Here is a 17,170-nt window from a genome sequence, read left to right as displayed (position 1 = left end):
TTAATCAAGTCAAAAGTGAACTGCGTCAACAATTATGGGGCCGGTTGACTGCCGATCGAACTGGATGGAAAAGAAGTGCTGAGATGCAATCGTACGGAAGTGAGTGTTAAATTTATTTTACGACCTCTTTTAAATGCTTCGAAACTTAAACTTTTATCTCTAATTAATAAAATACAAAATAAAATGTATTTTTAAAATACAAATAAAAATATGAGATAAAGTTGTTCTTAAAAATAACTTCAATTTATGTGCAGTAAATATCTTATTGACAACAGGTAAAATAACATGTTTCATTAAAAAATAAAAAACAAAGTCGATAAAAAGATATTGATTCATCATCTGATACCTGATTATCATTATAAACCACTAAAAGCAAAAACAAAAAAGTGCACACAAAAACAAATTTTTTTAACAGAATTTGATTGTAAAGCAAAGGTAATGTCAAAAGGTGATTTTTCTATTCAAATGGATTTAATCAAACATTTTTTTATAATTTTTAATGTTGAGTGGAGTGAATGTTTGTTTTTGCTTTCAGTCTGAAGAAATATTATTCAAGCAAGTAAATAAGTTCCATCAAAATTAAATTAAGAATCTAATAGGCCCTTATTGCGAGTGTCGTTCAACTTTCGATACGATAAAAGTCGATCGAATCGATAAATATCTGTTTTGGTATTGTGTATCTCTTTCTACAAAAATATTTGTTATTGTAAACAATGAACTTGACTTGAGTCGATAGTAAAATTGTAAACGAAAAAGTTGGAACGATAATACAACAAATTTCGTTCCCAACAGAATTTCAAAACACCAATTTTAATTTTAGATGATCGATTTTCGACAAACGTCGTCTATCGATAGACAAACGACACTCGCAATAAAGGCCATAGACTTTGAGCTTTAAGTTTTTGTTGACTAATGGATAACGTTTTGCACTCGAAAGATATAATATTTCAAATATAATAATTTAATTTAAGAATGATAAAGTGCGAATATAATTGAGTTACCTAAAACAGAAAAATTTTTTACATACTTACTGAAATATAAAAATATCTTATTAATTTTAAAAATAATACCAACTTGGCAATATTGGTGATTATAAAACAATATTTTCCTAACTTTGTTGCAAGTTAATTTTTCGATTCAGAAACTCATAATTTATAAACCTAATCATCGCATCGTGCTTATGCAGTCAAGCTGTGATTAATTTAAATTACAAATTCAGAATTTTTAGTTGTGCTTAATTTAATTGCTTTTAAAAATAAATGAAATTATCTTCGATATGGTAAACTTTATTAATCGAATCTTAAAATGAAAGTAGTCTGTCAAATGCTAGGTTTCCATATGTCGTTGACAAACGACATATTTTTATCAACATGACAAGTGCAAATAGGTTAAAAGTGGTTTAATTTAGTGAAGTTATTGAGTATTTAAGAGTGATATTTGCATATTGCAATTCATTAGGTAGCATAAATTTGTTTGCTCTTTTTTGCTTGAATCAGGAACGATTTTTCATTCAATTCAAAATAACAAATAATTTTCGTCATTTGTCTTCATACATTTTTATATCTATTATGTAAAACTTATACTTATACTTTTTATTAAAAATGATCGTTATGAAGTTCATTAGCACTCAAAAGTTCCCGCATGATAAAATATAGCGAAATAACTTAACAAAATTATGAACAAAAAAGTATTTTTCATAACTTTGTTGCAGTTTTTTGCAGCAAGTTCAAGGGTCCGATACAGAAGCTCATAATTTGTAAATGCATCGTGCAGATGTAGCTAGTCAAGCTGTGATTAATTTGAATTACAAATTTAGATTTTTTTTTGTACTTACTATATAATTGCTTTAAAATATAATAAGGAACAAATTTATTTTCATCATTGGTGATTGGAGTTAAAAAATTGTTATGAAAGTAGTCTAATGCTAGCTTTCGACGTGCTATTGATAAATTGCATTTTGTCAACCTGACAGGTGCCAATAGTCTTAAAGTGGTTTAGACTAGTAAAGTTAGATACATAGTATAATCATTGAAAAGTAATCTGAATGTTTATATACAAATTTATTGAATTGGTTTAGTTGTGTGTATTGACATGATTTGATTCTAATAGCCAGGGGCAAGTTTAGAATATTGCCTATAGTGAACGAAAATTGGGGGCGACAAAATTGATATTGAATAGGAAGTAAAAAAATAAGTTAATTTATATGATTTTTTCTTAACTAATCTGGACAATCAAAGTGTTTTTGAACCTGACAAATAAAAGACAATTGTTTAAAAAAAAACTTATTTTAAACAAATGCCATTAAAATACCAGCAGCAAAGTCCGTATTGTAACTGTCTCAAATCTGAAACCAAGTCTAACACGGAAAATTACCAAACATAGTCAGTGATTTCGGCGCAGAATTTTTGATGTCGATTTAAAATACATATCTCATATCATTTTGTTAATTTCACGGGGAATTCCCATTAGATATAACGACTGTTATGCTAATGTCAACAGTTTGTTATGATCTCTATTGAAAACTATTATTAGTCACATCTAAAAAATCTTCCTTTAGAACAAAGTATAAAAACGGTGCTTTTTTTAAATTTTAAAATAGTTTTGTCTTACTTTTCCAATTTTATATATAGGTATACAAATGGCCAACACCCAGAGAAAGGTAAATGTTTCAAATGTTTCTGTATTAAAATATTCTGTAAATGATAGGTAAAAGAAAAATTGTTTTGATAGTGAAAAAAATTGCGAATTTTTAGAATTTAGAAACACAGAGTTAGGGTACACCTTTAGAATTTTGGAAACCGAATTATCTCAACCTTTCTTGGATTCAAAATAAGTAAAAAGCTTGAAATATTTTCGAAATGTCATATTTTTATAACGCTGTGTGACAAAAAAACGAGCTGAGTGCACTGATTACAAAACGGTATGTAAAAATTCCACCCCTGGAAATAAATATTAAGGGGGGAAATCCCTCTGGAATTTTGTATTTTTGCATTTTTTTTTGTTGCCCTAATAAATTCATTTATCAACCGAAGAAACTATTTTCAGTGGTCTTAGCCTTAAATGAAGCCTCATAAGTTCTTAAATAGTCCCGAAATCCATGCGCTCCGAGCCTACCATAGTACGACAACGAAAACTTTAAACGCATTTTTCTCGAAACGCGTTTTTTTCCGCACCATGCAACGTAACTCAAAAACTACTAAAGCTTTCGACTTGAAATAAAATGCAAATTACATGTTAACTAACTAGCCATTGCATGAACCTAAAAGTTCAACAAAATTCTTACAATAAATATTTTTTTTAACAATTTGTTTATAAAGAAACTTTGTGTTTTTTCGTCTCTAATTTTTGTTTTACACTTGTTCTTAGTAAATTTGGGTTCATGCAATGCGTATAAATATATTTTATTGGAAAAAAATTACTTTTTTGATTATAAATAATTTTCTAGACCAGGGCATTGCACGGCGCAAACTCAAGGTGTCAACTTTAAAGAGCTGAAAAGCCACCATTTTGTTTTTTTTACTTAAAAAATTGTATCAATACTTCATAATGTCAATAATATCATATATTTTTCCAAATTTCAATAAATGCTTTCGGTTTTCCAAACAAAATTATTGAAAAAAAATGTCGTCCAGAGGGATTTCCCCCCTTAAGGACAATCTCAAAATTGTCCAATTTTCGGTCAGGAAATAAATAAAAATCTAAAATAAATGTCAATAAAAGTGAATTTTCAACATATTTACCTTGAACCATAAGCTTTTAAAGCACAAAAACTAGCTATTAACATGAAAACAAAATCCAGTCAACCTACTATATTTGAACATACCTTACATAAATCTACAATCAACCAATGCATAAGATATACAAAGTAACTTTTTCTTTGGTCGCTTTCATAATCACTAGTGGTGTATCATAATTTGCAACTTAAACTACCGATTAAGACTTGTTTAAGATGCAATATTGAAAGAGGTTATAATTATCGATTTACATTTATGTAGATGGGTGTAGCAATATTAATTTTGATTTATTCGAACACAAGCTATTGAACAACATAACACACACTAGGCAAAATTCTAAGCTAAGATAAAATACATGTAATGCGTTATGATAGAAATATTCAGTGAGTATCTATATTTTAACCATTATTCATCATTATGTCGTTTTTGTCAACATTGTATTTTTTTTGCTTTTTTGGGGCAACTTTTGAAAATGTTTTTAAATTAATTTCTTGAAAATTTAAACTTGCTTTAGTACCTACTTTATTACAAATTAAGCATATATCGTATAATAATGAAACTACACTGATATTTCTTTAAGTGTACGACACATAATATCTATTGACTCATGTTATTCTTGTCAATCAGCAAAACATTAAATTTCAAAACAAATATGACCTTTCATTCTAGAATGGATAGTTTCTTTTCAATCGATTGAGTAAAACAATGTGAAATGTGTTGATGGTTATGAGTACATTTGTCTACGTTCGCGTATGTCATGATGATAAGAATCAACAATCACGGTAATCGTGATTCGCCAACCTACCACAATTCTAGACATTTTACAATTATTTTTATTAATAAACAAGGAATCACCCTGTACATCGAAATGTGCGCACGAAATAAAAACATTTTTGATAATAAAGAAAAAAAAATACAATAATAAACAAACAACACAGACATTTTATTTATTTTTTTTTTAACTTAAATCTTAATCATAATTAATTTCTTATGCACAGTTTCATTACGTCTGTCTTGATAGAAGCGTTTGCCAATGTAAACATAAATAAATGAATTAGCAATAATTATCCGGTTGCATTTCAAAACTTTTTAAACTAATACTTTGAAATTTAATGCGCTATCACCACTAACCCTTGAACAAATAAATATTAATTAGATAATAATTCTAAAAATAAAAAAAGTCTGTATTCTTAAATGAATAACAACAATAACACCTATATTTCCAATCTACCCTATAACCATCCCCTCGAAAATTCATTAATTTACGAATTATGATAAGCTTAGAGCTAAGTGTATAACAAACTACCCCATCCTACTTGCGAAACCGATCATGCACCACAAAGTTGCTTCCTAAAAAGCTCAACGGCTTGGGTACCCAGTGTTGTTATACTGCAGGCAATATTGAATCTATCTCGAAGTTGTTTGTTTCTTTTCAAACTAATGATCTTCATCCCAATTCTTTCTAATTTTATTGTGTTTCAAAGTTTGAAACAGTAATAGCAATCAAAAATGTGAAAACAAATGCAGAAGGCTATGATGAAGTATCCAGGAAATTAATAAAAATTATCTTCCTCAAATTTAATACACCTTCTTATACTCAAATTATAAATTGCTTTATCTTGAGATCAGAATGAATAGGAATTTGGGAAGTTATTTCGATACCCAAAAATTAGAACTAATAAGTATGCTGTCATGTTTGTCTAAAGTTTTTAATGCACGACCAAATTAATGAGCACATTATTCGAAATAATTTACTATCTTCGTTGCAGTACTGTTTTCATAAAAATCATAGCTGTTCAACTGTTATTGAGAAAATTCTTGAAAAATTAAGATGTGAATTTCGTAAAAAACGTTGTGTCTGTTAGATTTTTCAAAAGCCTTGACAAGTTTAAGATTTCAAAAGGCTTCGAATCTAGTGTATCCTCAAAATGAGTTGCACCTGGGGTCCCTCAGGGGTTTATACTAGGTCTACTCTCGTTTTCTTAAAAAAAAAATTATGTTTCTGAAGGTTTTTGTGATGTCACAATGGATATTTATGCTGATGATGCCCAAAATCAAGTTCTCAAGACACATTGGTCTTGTCGATGACTGTGTGGCGAGAATAAATCTTTGCATGGACTTGCAGTAACAAGTTGCTGCACTCGTATGCAATAATCAAATGAATAGTTTATTTTAAGGAACTCTTTGTTCATTTTGTTAATTTAAAGTACATTTTTAATATCTTAAAATATATTACGTACAAACTAATGGCGTTTTCGATTGGCAGTCCGGAAGCGTCCGGAATCATTCTGAAAAAATTTTATTCACACAAAACTGTCAGTTTTGTACGAATAAAACGCTTTCAGAATGATTCCGGACGCTTCCGGACTGCCAATCGAAAACGCCATAAAAGAATTTAATTTATTAATATAATTCCTATTATAAGTAATAAATAAACAAAAAAAAAAAAATACAAAGTAAAAATTCTTAATCCTTCAATTTAGCAAATCCGTTCTGATTCATTTTTATAACAACACTGTTCAGCCATATACGACAAAACAATAGTGCTGCAAAAAAAAGTGCAAAATAAAACTGCAAATTCAAACTTTCAGAACGTGCCACCATCATCGGCTACCCAGTGCACAGTCGATCTTAAACACCAGCGCCATGAGATTGCAGTGATCTGCCGGTGCAGAAAACAAAATTAAAGAAAAAATATTCATCGAGACCTAACTAAAACCACAAACGTGTTTAAGATTTCTTATCAGTGCGAGAGTTCGTTGGTATATTATCGGACGAAGACAGCAAAAAGGTATCTCTTCCTGAAAGGTCGTCTAAGTTTTATAAATAAAACAAAAAAACCTACTTATACGAGTCGAACGAATAAATCGTTGGTATTGCGCAATGATTTATTTTTTTTTTACTTTTTTTTTTTTTAAATTTATATTTAAATTACAGTGTGCCCGTTAATGAGGCAAATAAATTTAAATTTTTTTGTGCAATAGCCCCTTTGTTGATTTTGTGTTTAAATCTCAAGTGTCTGAGTGCACATTAAAAATGAAAAATATGTACAAGTAAGCCAAATCTTATGGAGCAAGGTCGCAACCTTTCGCTTCTGTACACTTCTAGCTCATATACCGTCCGAAGATTAATATTACGTGTTCTTTTTTTTTTGATTTTTTTGTTTTTTTTTTTTACGACAAAACCATTTAAGGTTTCGTTAGAACCAAAAACAATTGTGTATAAAAAAGGATTGTAGCTGTGTCGTGTGCACCACATTTCGCAGTTCAAGATTTCGATCGTGAGAACCCATTATTTTTTATAGACAGACAGTCAGTTTATGTTTGAATTGTTGTTATTGTAACGAAATATCGTTATTCGATACAAATGGGTTTGTCTATATGAAATTCAAAATAGTTCGCAACTTGGAGTGGAGAGTTATTGAAGTTATAATTGCATTTAATTGCAGATAAAAAAGACAATCGAATTGATAGAGTGTCAGTGAGTACCTATACCTACACAGGCATTATGGGGGCAGATTAAGAACTTAAACGTATTACAGCAACGACCGACGCACGGTGCATAGAGCGCGAAAAATTTCGCGATGAAAAAACCGGCGGAAACTTAAAACCTCTTATTGAACAATGATGCACTGATTTTTTTTTTCTTATTCTTTGGTTGACTAATTTTTTTTTGTATTTCCATTGCGTTGGTTTGAATTGTGTGGCTTCTGTGGTTATGTCGATTAAGTGCAATTTAATGCAGTGCTGAGTTGTTCAAGTGCCGTTGAACTAAATTTGAATTAGTGGTTTTTTTTTGAGTATATCGAACCATAAAAATACATTCATATGTACTTGGTATTCGTAATCACTTGTTCAGGTTGTTTGTAAGATTAACAAGTGTGACGACATTTCTTAAATCCCCTTTCACTTTAAACTATTCAGGCATAATTTTTGTATATCATAGATTCTATGCGAATGCGAATGGGAGGTAATTGAAGAGTTTTGTAACCTTCAAGAGCAGGCAGTGCGAAAATGAAATCCATGGTTGTTGTTGCGTTTCATATAAAATTGATTGAATTCGAAACTAAATTAATTGTTTTATAAATAAAAAATGACAGAAAATATTAAAATTGAGTTCAAAATTCAGATAGATCTTTATTTTCGTTATTTGATTTACATTTGGTAAGCTACCGCACAGTTTACATACAGAGATTTGATAATGTTTACATTTTATCTTTCTACTGAATCAGTATTTAAATATTTCTGATTTAAGGATTTGTTTTTAAATAAAAATATTTGAAGGAAAATACAACAAAAAACCTTCAATTTGAAATGAAAGGGCAGGTACATTGTGACTAGAACTAAAAATTTGCTTCAAAACGTAAGATAATGATTTGAAGCAGTTAGATTAGTAGAGTTTTGTTAGTGAAGAATATTAAATAAATATATATAATAAGGGTCGTTAGTACTTGTTAGTAAGAAAATAAATAAATGATTAATAAATAATAAATAACTCAGCATTAAATAAATAATTAACAAAAAGAGGTATGAATAAATAAATAAATAAATAAATAAATAGATAAGTAAGTAAATAAATAAACTAGTAAATAAATAAATAAATAAATAAATAAATAATAAATAAATAAATATATAAATAAATAAATAGATATGAATTAATAAATAATAAATAAAGAAGTATATAAATAAGATATGTTTAAATAAATAACAAGTAATAAATAACATAAAATGGGCAAATTAACATAAATAATAACACAAAAAAGAAATATGATATAATTTAACAATTAGTTACAGTTAACATATAATTACAATTCTTGACTTTTCTTAGATTAATTAACATTAATGAACAATAATACATAAATGAATTATATAATCAGAAATATGGCTAAGATATTAATAGATTTATCAGTGGATTATCTGACATTTCGCATTTGGTTACAAAAGAATAATTAAGTTTTTCAATTCTATCACAAATCAATTCAACATTTGCTTTTTCGTGTAAATCATTGGTAGAGTGGTATCGAGAAAGGTTGAGCATCATTTTGAGTAGTTTATTTTGCGATACTTGCAATTTGTTTAGATGGCATTTTGCGCAATTTCCCCATACTTGGCATCCGTATAAAAGGATTGCTTGAAATATCGCTTTGTGAAGAATGATTTTATTATCATTGCTAAGTTGTGACTTTCTATTTATGAATGGATAGAGTATAGTTATCGCTATGCTTACTTTTTGCAGTGTCTTAGCAATGTGTTCCTTAAATGTTAGTTTCTGATCTAAATAGATCCCAAGGTATTTGACACTCGATTCCCACATAACATTTACACCATTGACATTAAGCTGATTGCTCGGAAGAAAACAAGATTTTCTTTTTCTACTAAAAAAGATAGCTTGTAATTTGTCAGAATTCAGCTTAATTTTCCATTTTGTATAATATTTGGTCATCAGATCCAGCGCATGTCTTAAATTTGTCTCAATGTTGAGACTAAACTCATGCGAGGAAAAGATGCCAGTATCATCAGCAAATATAGCTAATTGGCATTCTGGTAATCTGGGAATATCTGATGTATATATGTTGTACAAGAAAGGACCCAACACTGATCCTTGGGGTACACCATGGTTAACAGGATAAGAATTTGACGGGATATTATTAACAAAGACATTAAAACATCGGTTGGACAAGAAACTCTGAACTATCTTTACTAAATACACTGGAAAACCTAAACATACCATTTTGTGCACAATCCCATCGTGCCATACAGTATCAAACGCTTTTTCGATGTCAAGTAGAATAAGACCTGTCGATTTACCAAGATTTCGATTTTTCCTTACATGATCGCAGACTCTTAAGACTTGATGAGAAGTGCTATGAAACATTCTAAATCCAAACTGTTCGTTAGGAAGAATATTTTTTTCATCAACAATCTTTAATATTTTGTTCTTAAGCACCTTTTCCAGTATTTTACTGAGACAACTTAACAAGCTTATCGGGCGATAGCTGGTTGGAAGTTTTGCAGGCTTTCCTGGTTTTGGAATAGGTATTATTTTTGCATGTTTCCATGTCTTTGGGAAGTACTGAATTTTGAGACATGCATTAATCAAAAATGAAATAAATTCAAACCCTGCTTTCGGTAGTTTCTTTAAATAAATATTTTTGATTTTGTCTAGTCCATCAGATTTCTTTGTTTTCAGGCTAGAGATAATATGTCTAACTTCCTGTTTCGTTCAAAATTCAGATTATACAAAAAACGGATTTAAAGTACATGCTTTTTACAATTCCCATAATACCGAAAATACTGCTCTTAAGAAAAGAAGTTAGTTACTTTATAAAAGGTATTCGCAATTGAATACAATTAATCACAGTGTATTATAAAAATAATCATCCATTGATATTCAAAGATAGGAGGAGTGAATATTGATTTTAGATAATAATAGTGAAAAGAAATCGGAACAATCAAACATGAAAGAGTTGCCGCAATGTTATTTCTACAAAGAAATTATTTATTAAAAATATTTGTTTCAAACAAGGCGAACCGTTTTCGTGTTGATTGGTATTTTTAAAAAGCTTTTTTCAATGTGTTTGCAGCATTATTATAATTTTTTTAAATTTAAAATTTGGCAGTGCACTAGTGCATATGTAGGTTAGCAGCATAATTTTATCCATGTTTTAGTCCCTTAAACCGAAGATGAAAAAAATGGCAAATATTTATTAAAACTGCCCTAAAATTCTAACCACATGCAACAGTGAAATTGCATTTTAACAATGAATGCTAAGATGCAAAAAAATAGCTTCAGGGGACATAAGGCCACTATTTACTTATGCTCTACCTAAGCGTGATATACCTCCACAATTTGTTGGAATATAAACTCGTGTTCAAGGTAAACGTTCAAAATTCCTTATGTTATTTTAAAACAGCTCGAAAATATGTTCACAGATTTTATTTCAATGCGAAAATAAAGGAAACAAGTGAAGTTGAAATATTTAAGAAAAATAAAAGGGTAAATAAAAATAATTTAAAGTTTGGAAAACGAGAAACGCAAAAAAAAGATAATACTTTTTGAAAAAAAAGATAAAACTTCAGCCAAGTATGCTGTTGTTGCAAAACGAAATTTTTCGTCACTTTTGACATTACAAAAAAGTTTAGAATTGTTCAACAAATAAATCGTTTAGGAATTTGAAAAAACACCATGGTAAGGTTTGAGGTAAACCTTCACTTCATCAGTCGGTTTTATGTCGTTTTAAGGATTTTTTTGCTAGCCAAAATAACAAAACTACAAAAACAGTGCATTGAAACATGGATTAAGTTTGTAAAAAAATTAAATCAATATTTTTTAACAGAAAAGACTGACAAAAAACTTTCAAATTCTTAAATAATGTTTAACATCTCCAAAATCAAAACTGGGCCTAATCTAAATTTTATTTTCACCTTGTTAGCAATAAAAAGCCAATAATATTAAAAAAAAAAAGAATAAAAAAAAATATATATTTTTTCTTAATATTCATTGATTTTACCATAGTCATTTTTGCGAAAGATTGGAATAATTAAAAGTCATATTAATGGTTAATATTGTAAAAATGGTTTTGAAAATTGATAAAATTTGATCAATGTGAAATCCTCAATGTACACTGTGGCGTATGTGTAACATTTTTAACATAAGAATTGTTATAAAATGTTTCCATGGCCGAACATTTGTAAAATTCCTGGGTTTTGTTGACTATTGTCTGACCATTCCAGGTTTTAAGTCAAACATTCAAATTTAACACAAATGAGTGCTGAGATATATAATTTTGCAGTCCTATATTCCAAAAATAAAATTTTTCTAAACAAATTTTTTGTCTCCTGTAATAGACTTAACTAAAAAAAAAAAATAAATACAAAAACTAGAATCCTTTTGAATCATCTAATTCATTTCAGGTGCTATTACTTCAAATAATAATATGAATTCAATCAATTTAATTCATTTATGCATGGCGTGTGTTAGAGTTTATCATATTTGATTGTAAAAAAGATTTACTTGAATAAATTTAACCAGAATAGTAAAACTCTCTTCCATGAAAAAGTAAATAAATTACAAAGAAAATATTACTTTATTTAATGCAAACTCAATGCATTCAAATCAAACAAATAAAAAATAAACAAAATGTAGACACTTTACCTTTCCAAATAAACTTCACATTTATTTGGATTGATAGATAACAGTGCGTGATTTAATATTAAATTCAAAATGATTTATTTATACAAATTTTAAATATTCAGCGGAATTATGAGTGAAAGTTGAAATAAATTTATTAAATTAATTTCTCAAAATAAAATTTCAATCAACTTTCGGCTTACAGATTGGATTTATGTATACACTTTAAAATTAATTTACTTTTGCAAACAATACAAAAAATTTATATTAATACGCGAAAATAAAAATAGATATTGATAGTTGTATGTATGAATGAATAATGTGTATTTTATTTTTATTCATATTTTGCACGTAATATCAATGTTGACAGTAAATGTACCTAGTCAACACACGATTTATTTTCACAAAAAAACAAGGAAATTTAAATTTATTCACCCCTTTCACCAGTGCGACAAACAATGTTAAATTGAAAAACAATCGTGGGGAAAAATCACTCAGTTTACAATAGTTTTTCTTTTTTATTTTTAATTATTAAATTAATTTCATCTGATAATGTATAAAAACATTGCATGAATTAGGTTCACAATCGAATTAATGATTTTGATTTTTTTTTTTATATATATTCAATTCAATTGCAAAAGTTATGCATCATTAAAATTGAACTCAAGATTTTAATCATTATAATAATGAAAAACAAATGTGATTCATTTATTTGAACTTTAAACATGACATTAAATCGAGTAATTTGAGATCCGGTCAGAGAGGATAATATTAAATTTCGAAATGACTTTTTGTTGAGTGATTTAAAGAAGTCAAAATTTATAACAGCTATTTTTAGTTCCATTTCAATCAATAGAAGATACAAAAAAACAAATAAGATAATAATGGAAGCGGACGAGTTAAGTTGCCCAAAGGTTAGAGGTTAACATTGTCGGCAAATAAAAGGCTTGTTTATAGGTAGACACTGAAAACGAAAAAATTTGGTTACCACTTTAAAAATTGGAGCTAAGTTGGCAATTCTATTGTAGCGAACGAATTTCTACATCACTATCATTGGAAAAAAAACTTTAGCCTAATCTCATAAGTGTTTAACCTCGCAATGAATGCTAATAGAAAATTTTTTTGCTCAATACCTTCGTTTTGGCATTTTATAACTTCCCTCAAAAGTCTCGAAAAATCTCATTTCTATTAGCATTCATTCCGATGTTTACCCCTTTTTTCACCTTATTTCACTGTACCTACAACTTGTATTTTTCATGTGATTCACTTTAAAATCCGTCCGTTTTGAAGCATAAAGTCAAATTGCACCAAGTTGCTTAACTTATTGCCTAGATCCGAAATTGCTCAAAATATAACATTTTAGATTTTTTCTAAGTTTTTTTTTTTATTTAAAAACGGCTTACTACTGATTGATAGATAACAAAATTTGATTAGTTAGATTAACCTAGTAATCAATCTGCTACAAAATATCCAATCACCAGAACTGACTTAGATAACTGTCGGCAGTCTTTAATGTAGCAATTCATAATTGAATTCTTAACTAATAACGCATTTAAATTAATCTCTCTGTTCGAATTGCAAGCTAGAATTGGTTATGTTATAAATTCAGATTAAAACCACTTGCATAAATTTTCTTGTAAATTTAAACTTCAAAAATGACAAACGACAGACACCGCACAAAAAAATTCCTCTTCAATCAAGAGCAAATCGCCTTTTTACCACCAAAGTATATAAACTTGTTTTAATCTTAACCATAAATTCATTTTAAACTTGACAACTTTTGTGTCTTAATGCTTCAAGCGCCGTTCTTATAAGCCAATTTAATTTAATCTAACAATCTTGCAGAGTAATACAAAAAACTAAAGCAACACCAACGAAATAAAAACATTATGAAAGTCGAAGCTACAGCATTGATCGTGGCCTTGCTCCATTGCACGATCTCGTTGGCCTATGGATCTAAGATACTTGCACTCGTACCACATCCCGGCAAAAGTCACTTTGACTTTTTTCGTCCACTATTCCGAGGACTGGCAGCTGTTGGCCATGATGTGACCGTCATAAGTTATTTTCCAAATAAAGAACCAATTGCCAACTATACGGATGTTACACTATCTGGAATGTCAATTATTGCCAATAATATTGACTTGAAGGTATGTGTCGAAGACGAAGACGGAAGCTATTTACATTTCAATATGACACTTTTTTTAATAAAACATTATAATTACTTTTAGATTTTTGAAAACGAACAGGATCTCATTGACTTCAAAGTGCCAACATTCTTCATGCTTTACGGATGGGGCTTAGAAGGATGTGAGGCAGCTTTCAACTCCAAAGCCATAAAAGACCTTCTGGCCAAGAAGGAGCACTACGATGTGGTGCTTATTGAACAATTTAGCAATGATTGCATGATGGCTGTGGCGCATGTGCTGCAAGCACCTGTGGTGGCCTTGAGTAGCTGTGCTATAATGCCATGGCACTATAAGCGAATGGGAAGCCCATTTATTCCATCTTTTATGCCTGTCAATTTCCTACCACATACTGACGAAATGACGTTCTTTCAGCGATTGAATAATTTCTTCCATTACCATGCTATGAATTTTTTATACGAGTGAGTGTAGCTGACTATTAGATTATGCAAACATTTTAGCCGAAGAGAAGGAAATTAAATTTAATTACCATTTTTTGTTTTTAGTCAAATTACACAAAAGGCTACTAATGAGATGATTAGAAAGTACTTGGGCGACTCTATTCCTCCAATCGAGGAACTCGTGCTGAATACAAATGTTATGCTGATAAATCAGCATTATTCTTTAACGGGATCAGTACCGTATGCTCCTGGAATAGTCGAAATCGGTGGATTACAAATTCAAGCTCCATCTCCTCTAGACCAAGTTAGTGTAGAATATCTTAAGATACACTGAGAGAAATGATTAATGATAACATTTTTTGATATTTCATTTTAGGATCTCAAGGCATTATTAGATAGATCACACAAAGGTGTCATTTACATCAGCTGGGGTTCAATGATTCGACCTGAAACGTTATCTCCAGATCGAAGGGAAGCACTGCTAAGGGCTCTTTCACAGTTTGATGAGACAATTCTAATGAAATGGTCGAACGAAACACTATTAAACCGTCCAAAGAATGTTTTCGTGCGTCAATGGATGCCTCAGAGGGAGATTCTTTGTCATCCGAATGTTAAGGTCTTTCTTACCCATGGAGGCTTGCTTGGCACATCGGAATCTTGTCATTGTGGAGTTCCTATGGTTGTAACGCCAATTTACGGTGATCAATTTCTCAATTCAGCAGCGATACAGAGACGACAGATTGGCACAATTTTGAAATATAAAGACATGAATGAAGAAGCTATTGTCAAAGCTATTAAGTCAGCTTTAAGTCCAGAGTAAGTTTGAGATTCTATACATTGTGTATTTTTGTTTTTAACTTTTTTTCTTTTAGAATGCAGCAAAATGCAAAAACCATTGCCATTTCATTTAATAACCGTCCACAGACACCTCTAAATCTAGCAATTTGGTGGGTTGAACATGTTATTCAGAATAAAGGACTTTCTTTAGCGACAAACGAATCATCAAATATGTCAGCAATTATTTACAATTCTTTAGATATTTATGCATTTTTCTTAGTTTTAATTTTAGTTTTAGTTTGGATAAATAAAAAAATTGCAAACTTTGTTTTATCTCTTTGTAAGAGTGGTAAAACGAAACGTGAATAAAATATGTACAAAATAGGATATTGTTTTAATTTTTTTTTAATCTTTAGATAATCATTAAAAAAGAATCCAAAATTGAACTTAGCAGAACTCCGTCTTTCTTTTAAGGGAAAGAAAAAAGGTATTGGTAGTTAGTTTTCATGCATCGTTTCTCTTGTTTTTACCGACTTCCAAAACGGAAGTTACCTCATAACTTTGGACTTGGTGAACCAATTTTGATAATTCTCTTTTTCAGCTGGTGGCTGCTATAAAATTAAATAAATATAAAATTTTACTTGCGGATCTTTCAAGTTACCAAAACAGCACTTTAAATTTTCAAATGAAATTTTAAATAAAGTTGCATACTTTTAGGATAAATGGAAAGTTTGAACTGCTGTAATTTCTAAGTGATACCAGAAAACATTTTCAGGCAGAGTTTTCCAAATTTATTTGATTTTATCTAAACGGTAAACTCCACGTTATTTATTACTAATCTTATTACTAAAACTATAAATGCTTGAACCACCTTTGTTCTCGGTATGTACATCTGTTTCTTTTAGATAGATCCCCTTTTGCATATTTTTCGAAAATCCGAAAAACATAAATTTAAATTTTGTGTGCCTGTTCGCTGTGAACTTCAATACTTTTCCGGAGACTTTGGCTACGAGTTATTTGCCTCCGAAGGTAAGAAAAAAAAAATATTTCGATTTGGAAATAACTAAGCAACCAAGCACACAAAAATTTTTTGCTTTTCAGTAATAAATAGAGCTTGAAGAGAACTTCTTTTTGATGTCTCATTGGATGCATTTGGAAGTAATTTTTGAAATGAAAAAAAACCATTAGAAAAGTATACCTTGACTTCTATAAAAAAAAAACTTTTTGATTAGTGAAATCGAATAGGACAGAAAAATATCTGAAGATCTAAAAATGACACCAATTTGATTGAAACGCTGTTAAAAAGAGTCATATTTCTTCTAAAAATAGAGCCATTATTTGAGTTTTTATTATTATTATTAACAGAGTTATTAACAAAAACGTGAGTGAAAGTACGTTTTTTCATAACTAATTAAGCTCGCAAAAAACGAATAGCTCGATAGAAGATTTTAAAAAAGCTTTTTTCTTACTATTTACACCCCAAGGAACATTTCTGCACCAAAAAATTTGGAGCGCAAGACACTTCGAGTAGTGTCGCGTTCAAACGACCCGTGCATCGTGAATTTCCATCTGAATTTCGTTTTAGGTAAAGAAAAACAACCAACTTAACAAAAATCTAATTTTATTTGGTGCACAGATTAAGAAGAAAAACAATGATTTTATAAGCTGATGACGATGAAAAAGTGCGTGAAGAAAAGCAAAAATTTCTTTAAGGACTATTTCTCAATACCTCTTTGTTTCGATTGAAAAAATATTATCCTACAAATAATTGAACGTTTCTTTGCTTGTTGGACATTCTGGCAAGTTCATTTCCAGAATCAAAAAAATCTTTTAGTATTCCACCCATTCTAAAGTTTACCAAGAAGTTTGGAGTACGGAAACCACTATTACGTGGGTCTAACTCAGTCTTCGTATTTAGAAGTGGTCATGGATGTCTTGAATA

At 29.6% G+C, this 17,170-nt stretch overlaps 1 protein-coding gene across 3 annotated transcripts; it reads left to right on the top strand.

The window, feature by feature from the left end:
* The first annotated feature begins 6,312 nt into the window (after window positions 1-6,312).
* LOC129907429 (UDP-glycosyltransferase UGT5-like) lies at window positions 6,313-15,613 on the top strand. 3 transcript variants are annotated; one of them, XM_055983641.1, is made up of 6 exons: window positions 6,313-6,525; window positions 13,710-14,014; window positions 14,096-14,472; window positions 14,557-14,755; window positions 14,828-15,267; window positions 15,324-15,613. In XM_055983641.1, exons 2-6 carry the CDS (start codon window positions 13,754-13,756, stop codon window positions 15,595-15,597), a joined length of 1,551 nt encoding a protein of 516 aa, XP_055839616.1. In that variant the 5' UTR covers window positions 6,313-6,525; window positions 13,710-13,753; the 3' UTR covers window positions 15,598-15,613. The 3 variants fall into 3 exon arrangements, with proteins under 3 accessions (XP_055839616.1, XP_055839614.1, XP_055839617.1); XM_055983639.1 differs by having other exon boundaries at window positions 6,313-6,542; XM_055983642.1 differs by lacking the exon at window positions 6,313-6,525 and adding an exon at window positions 7,073-7,214.
* The last annotated feature ends 1,557 nt before the right edge of the window (window positions 15,614-17,170 follow it).

Source organism: Episyrphus balteatus, chromosome 1 (assembly GCF_945859705.1).
Source record: "Episyrphus balteatus chromosome 1, idEpiBalt1.1, whole genome shotgun sequence".
Classification (NCBI taxonomy): domain Eukaryota; kingdom Metazoa; phylum Arthropoda; class Insecta; order Diptera; family Syrphidae; genus Episyrphus; species Episyrphus balteatus.
This window is presented reverse-complemented; position numbering and strand designations above follow the sequence as displayed.

What these genes read in the sequence shown, in the direction of transcription:
- LOC129907429 (XM_055983641.1), top strand. Translation starts at nt 13,754, where the DNA reads ATGAAAGTCGAAGCTACAGCATTGATCGTGGCCTTGCTCCATTGCACG. An exon ending in CCAATAATATTGACTTGAAG is followed by an intron (nt 14,015 to 14,095) that starts GTATGTGTCGAA and finishes AATTACTTTTAG; the next exon opens with ATTTTTGAAAACGAACAGGA. An exon ending in AAGTCAGCTTTAAGTCCAGA is followed by an intron (nt 15,268 to 15,323) that starts GTAAGTTTGAGA and finishes TTTTTCTTTTAG; the next exon opens with AATGCAGCAAAATGCAAAAA.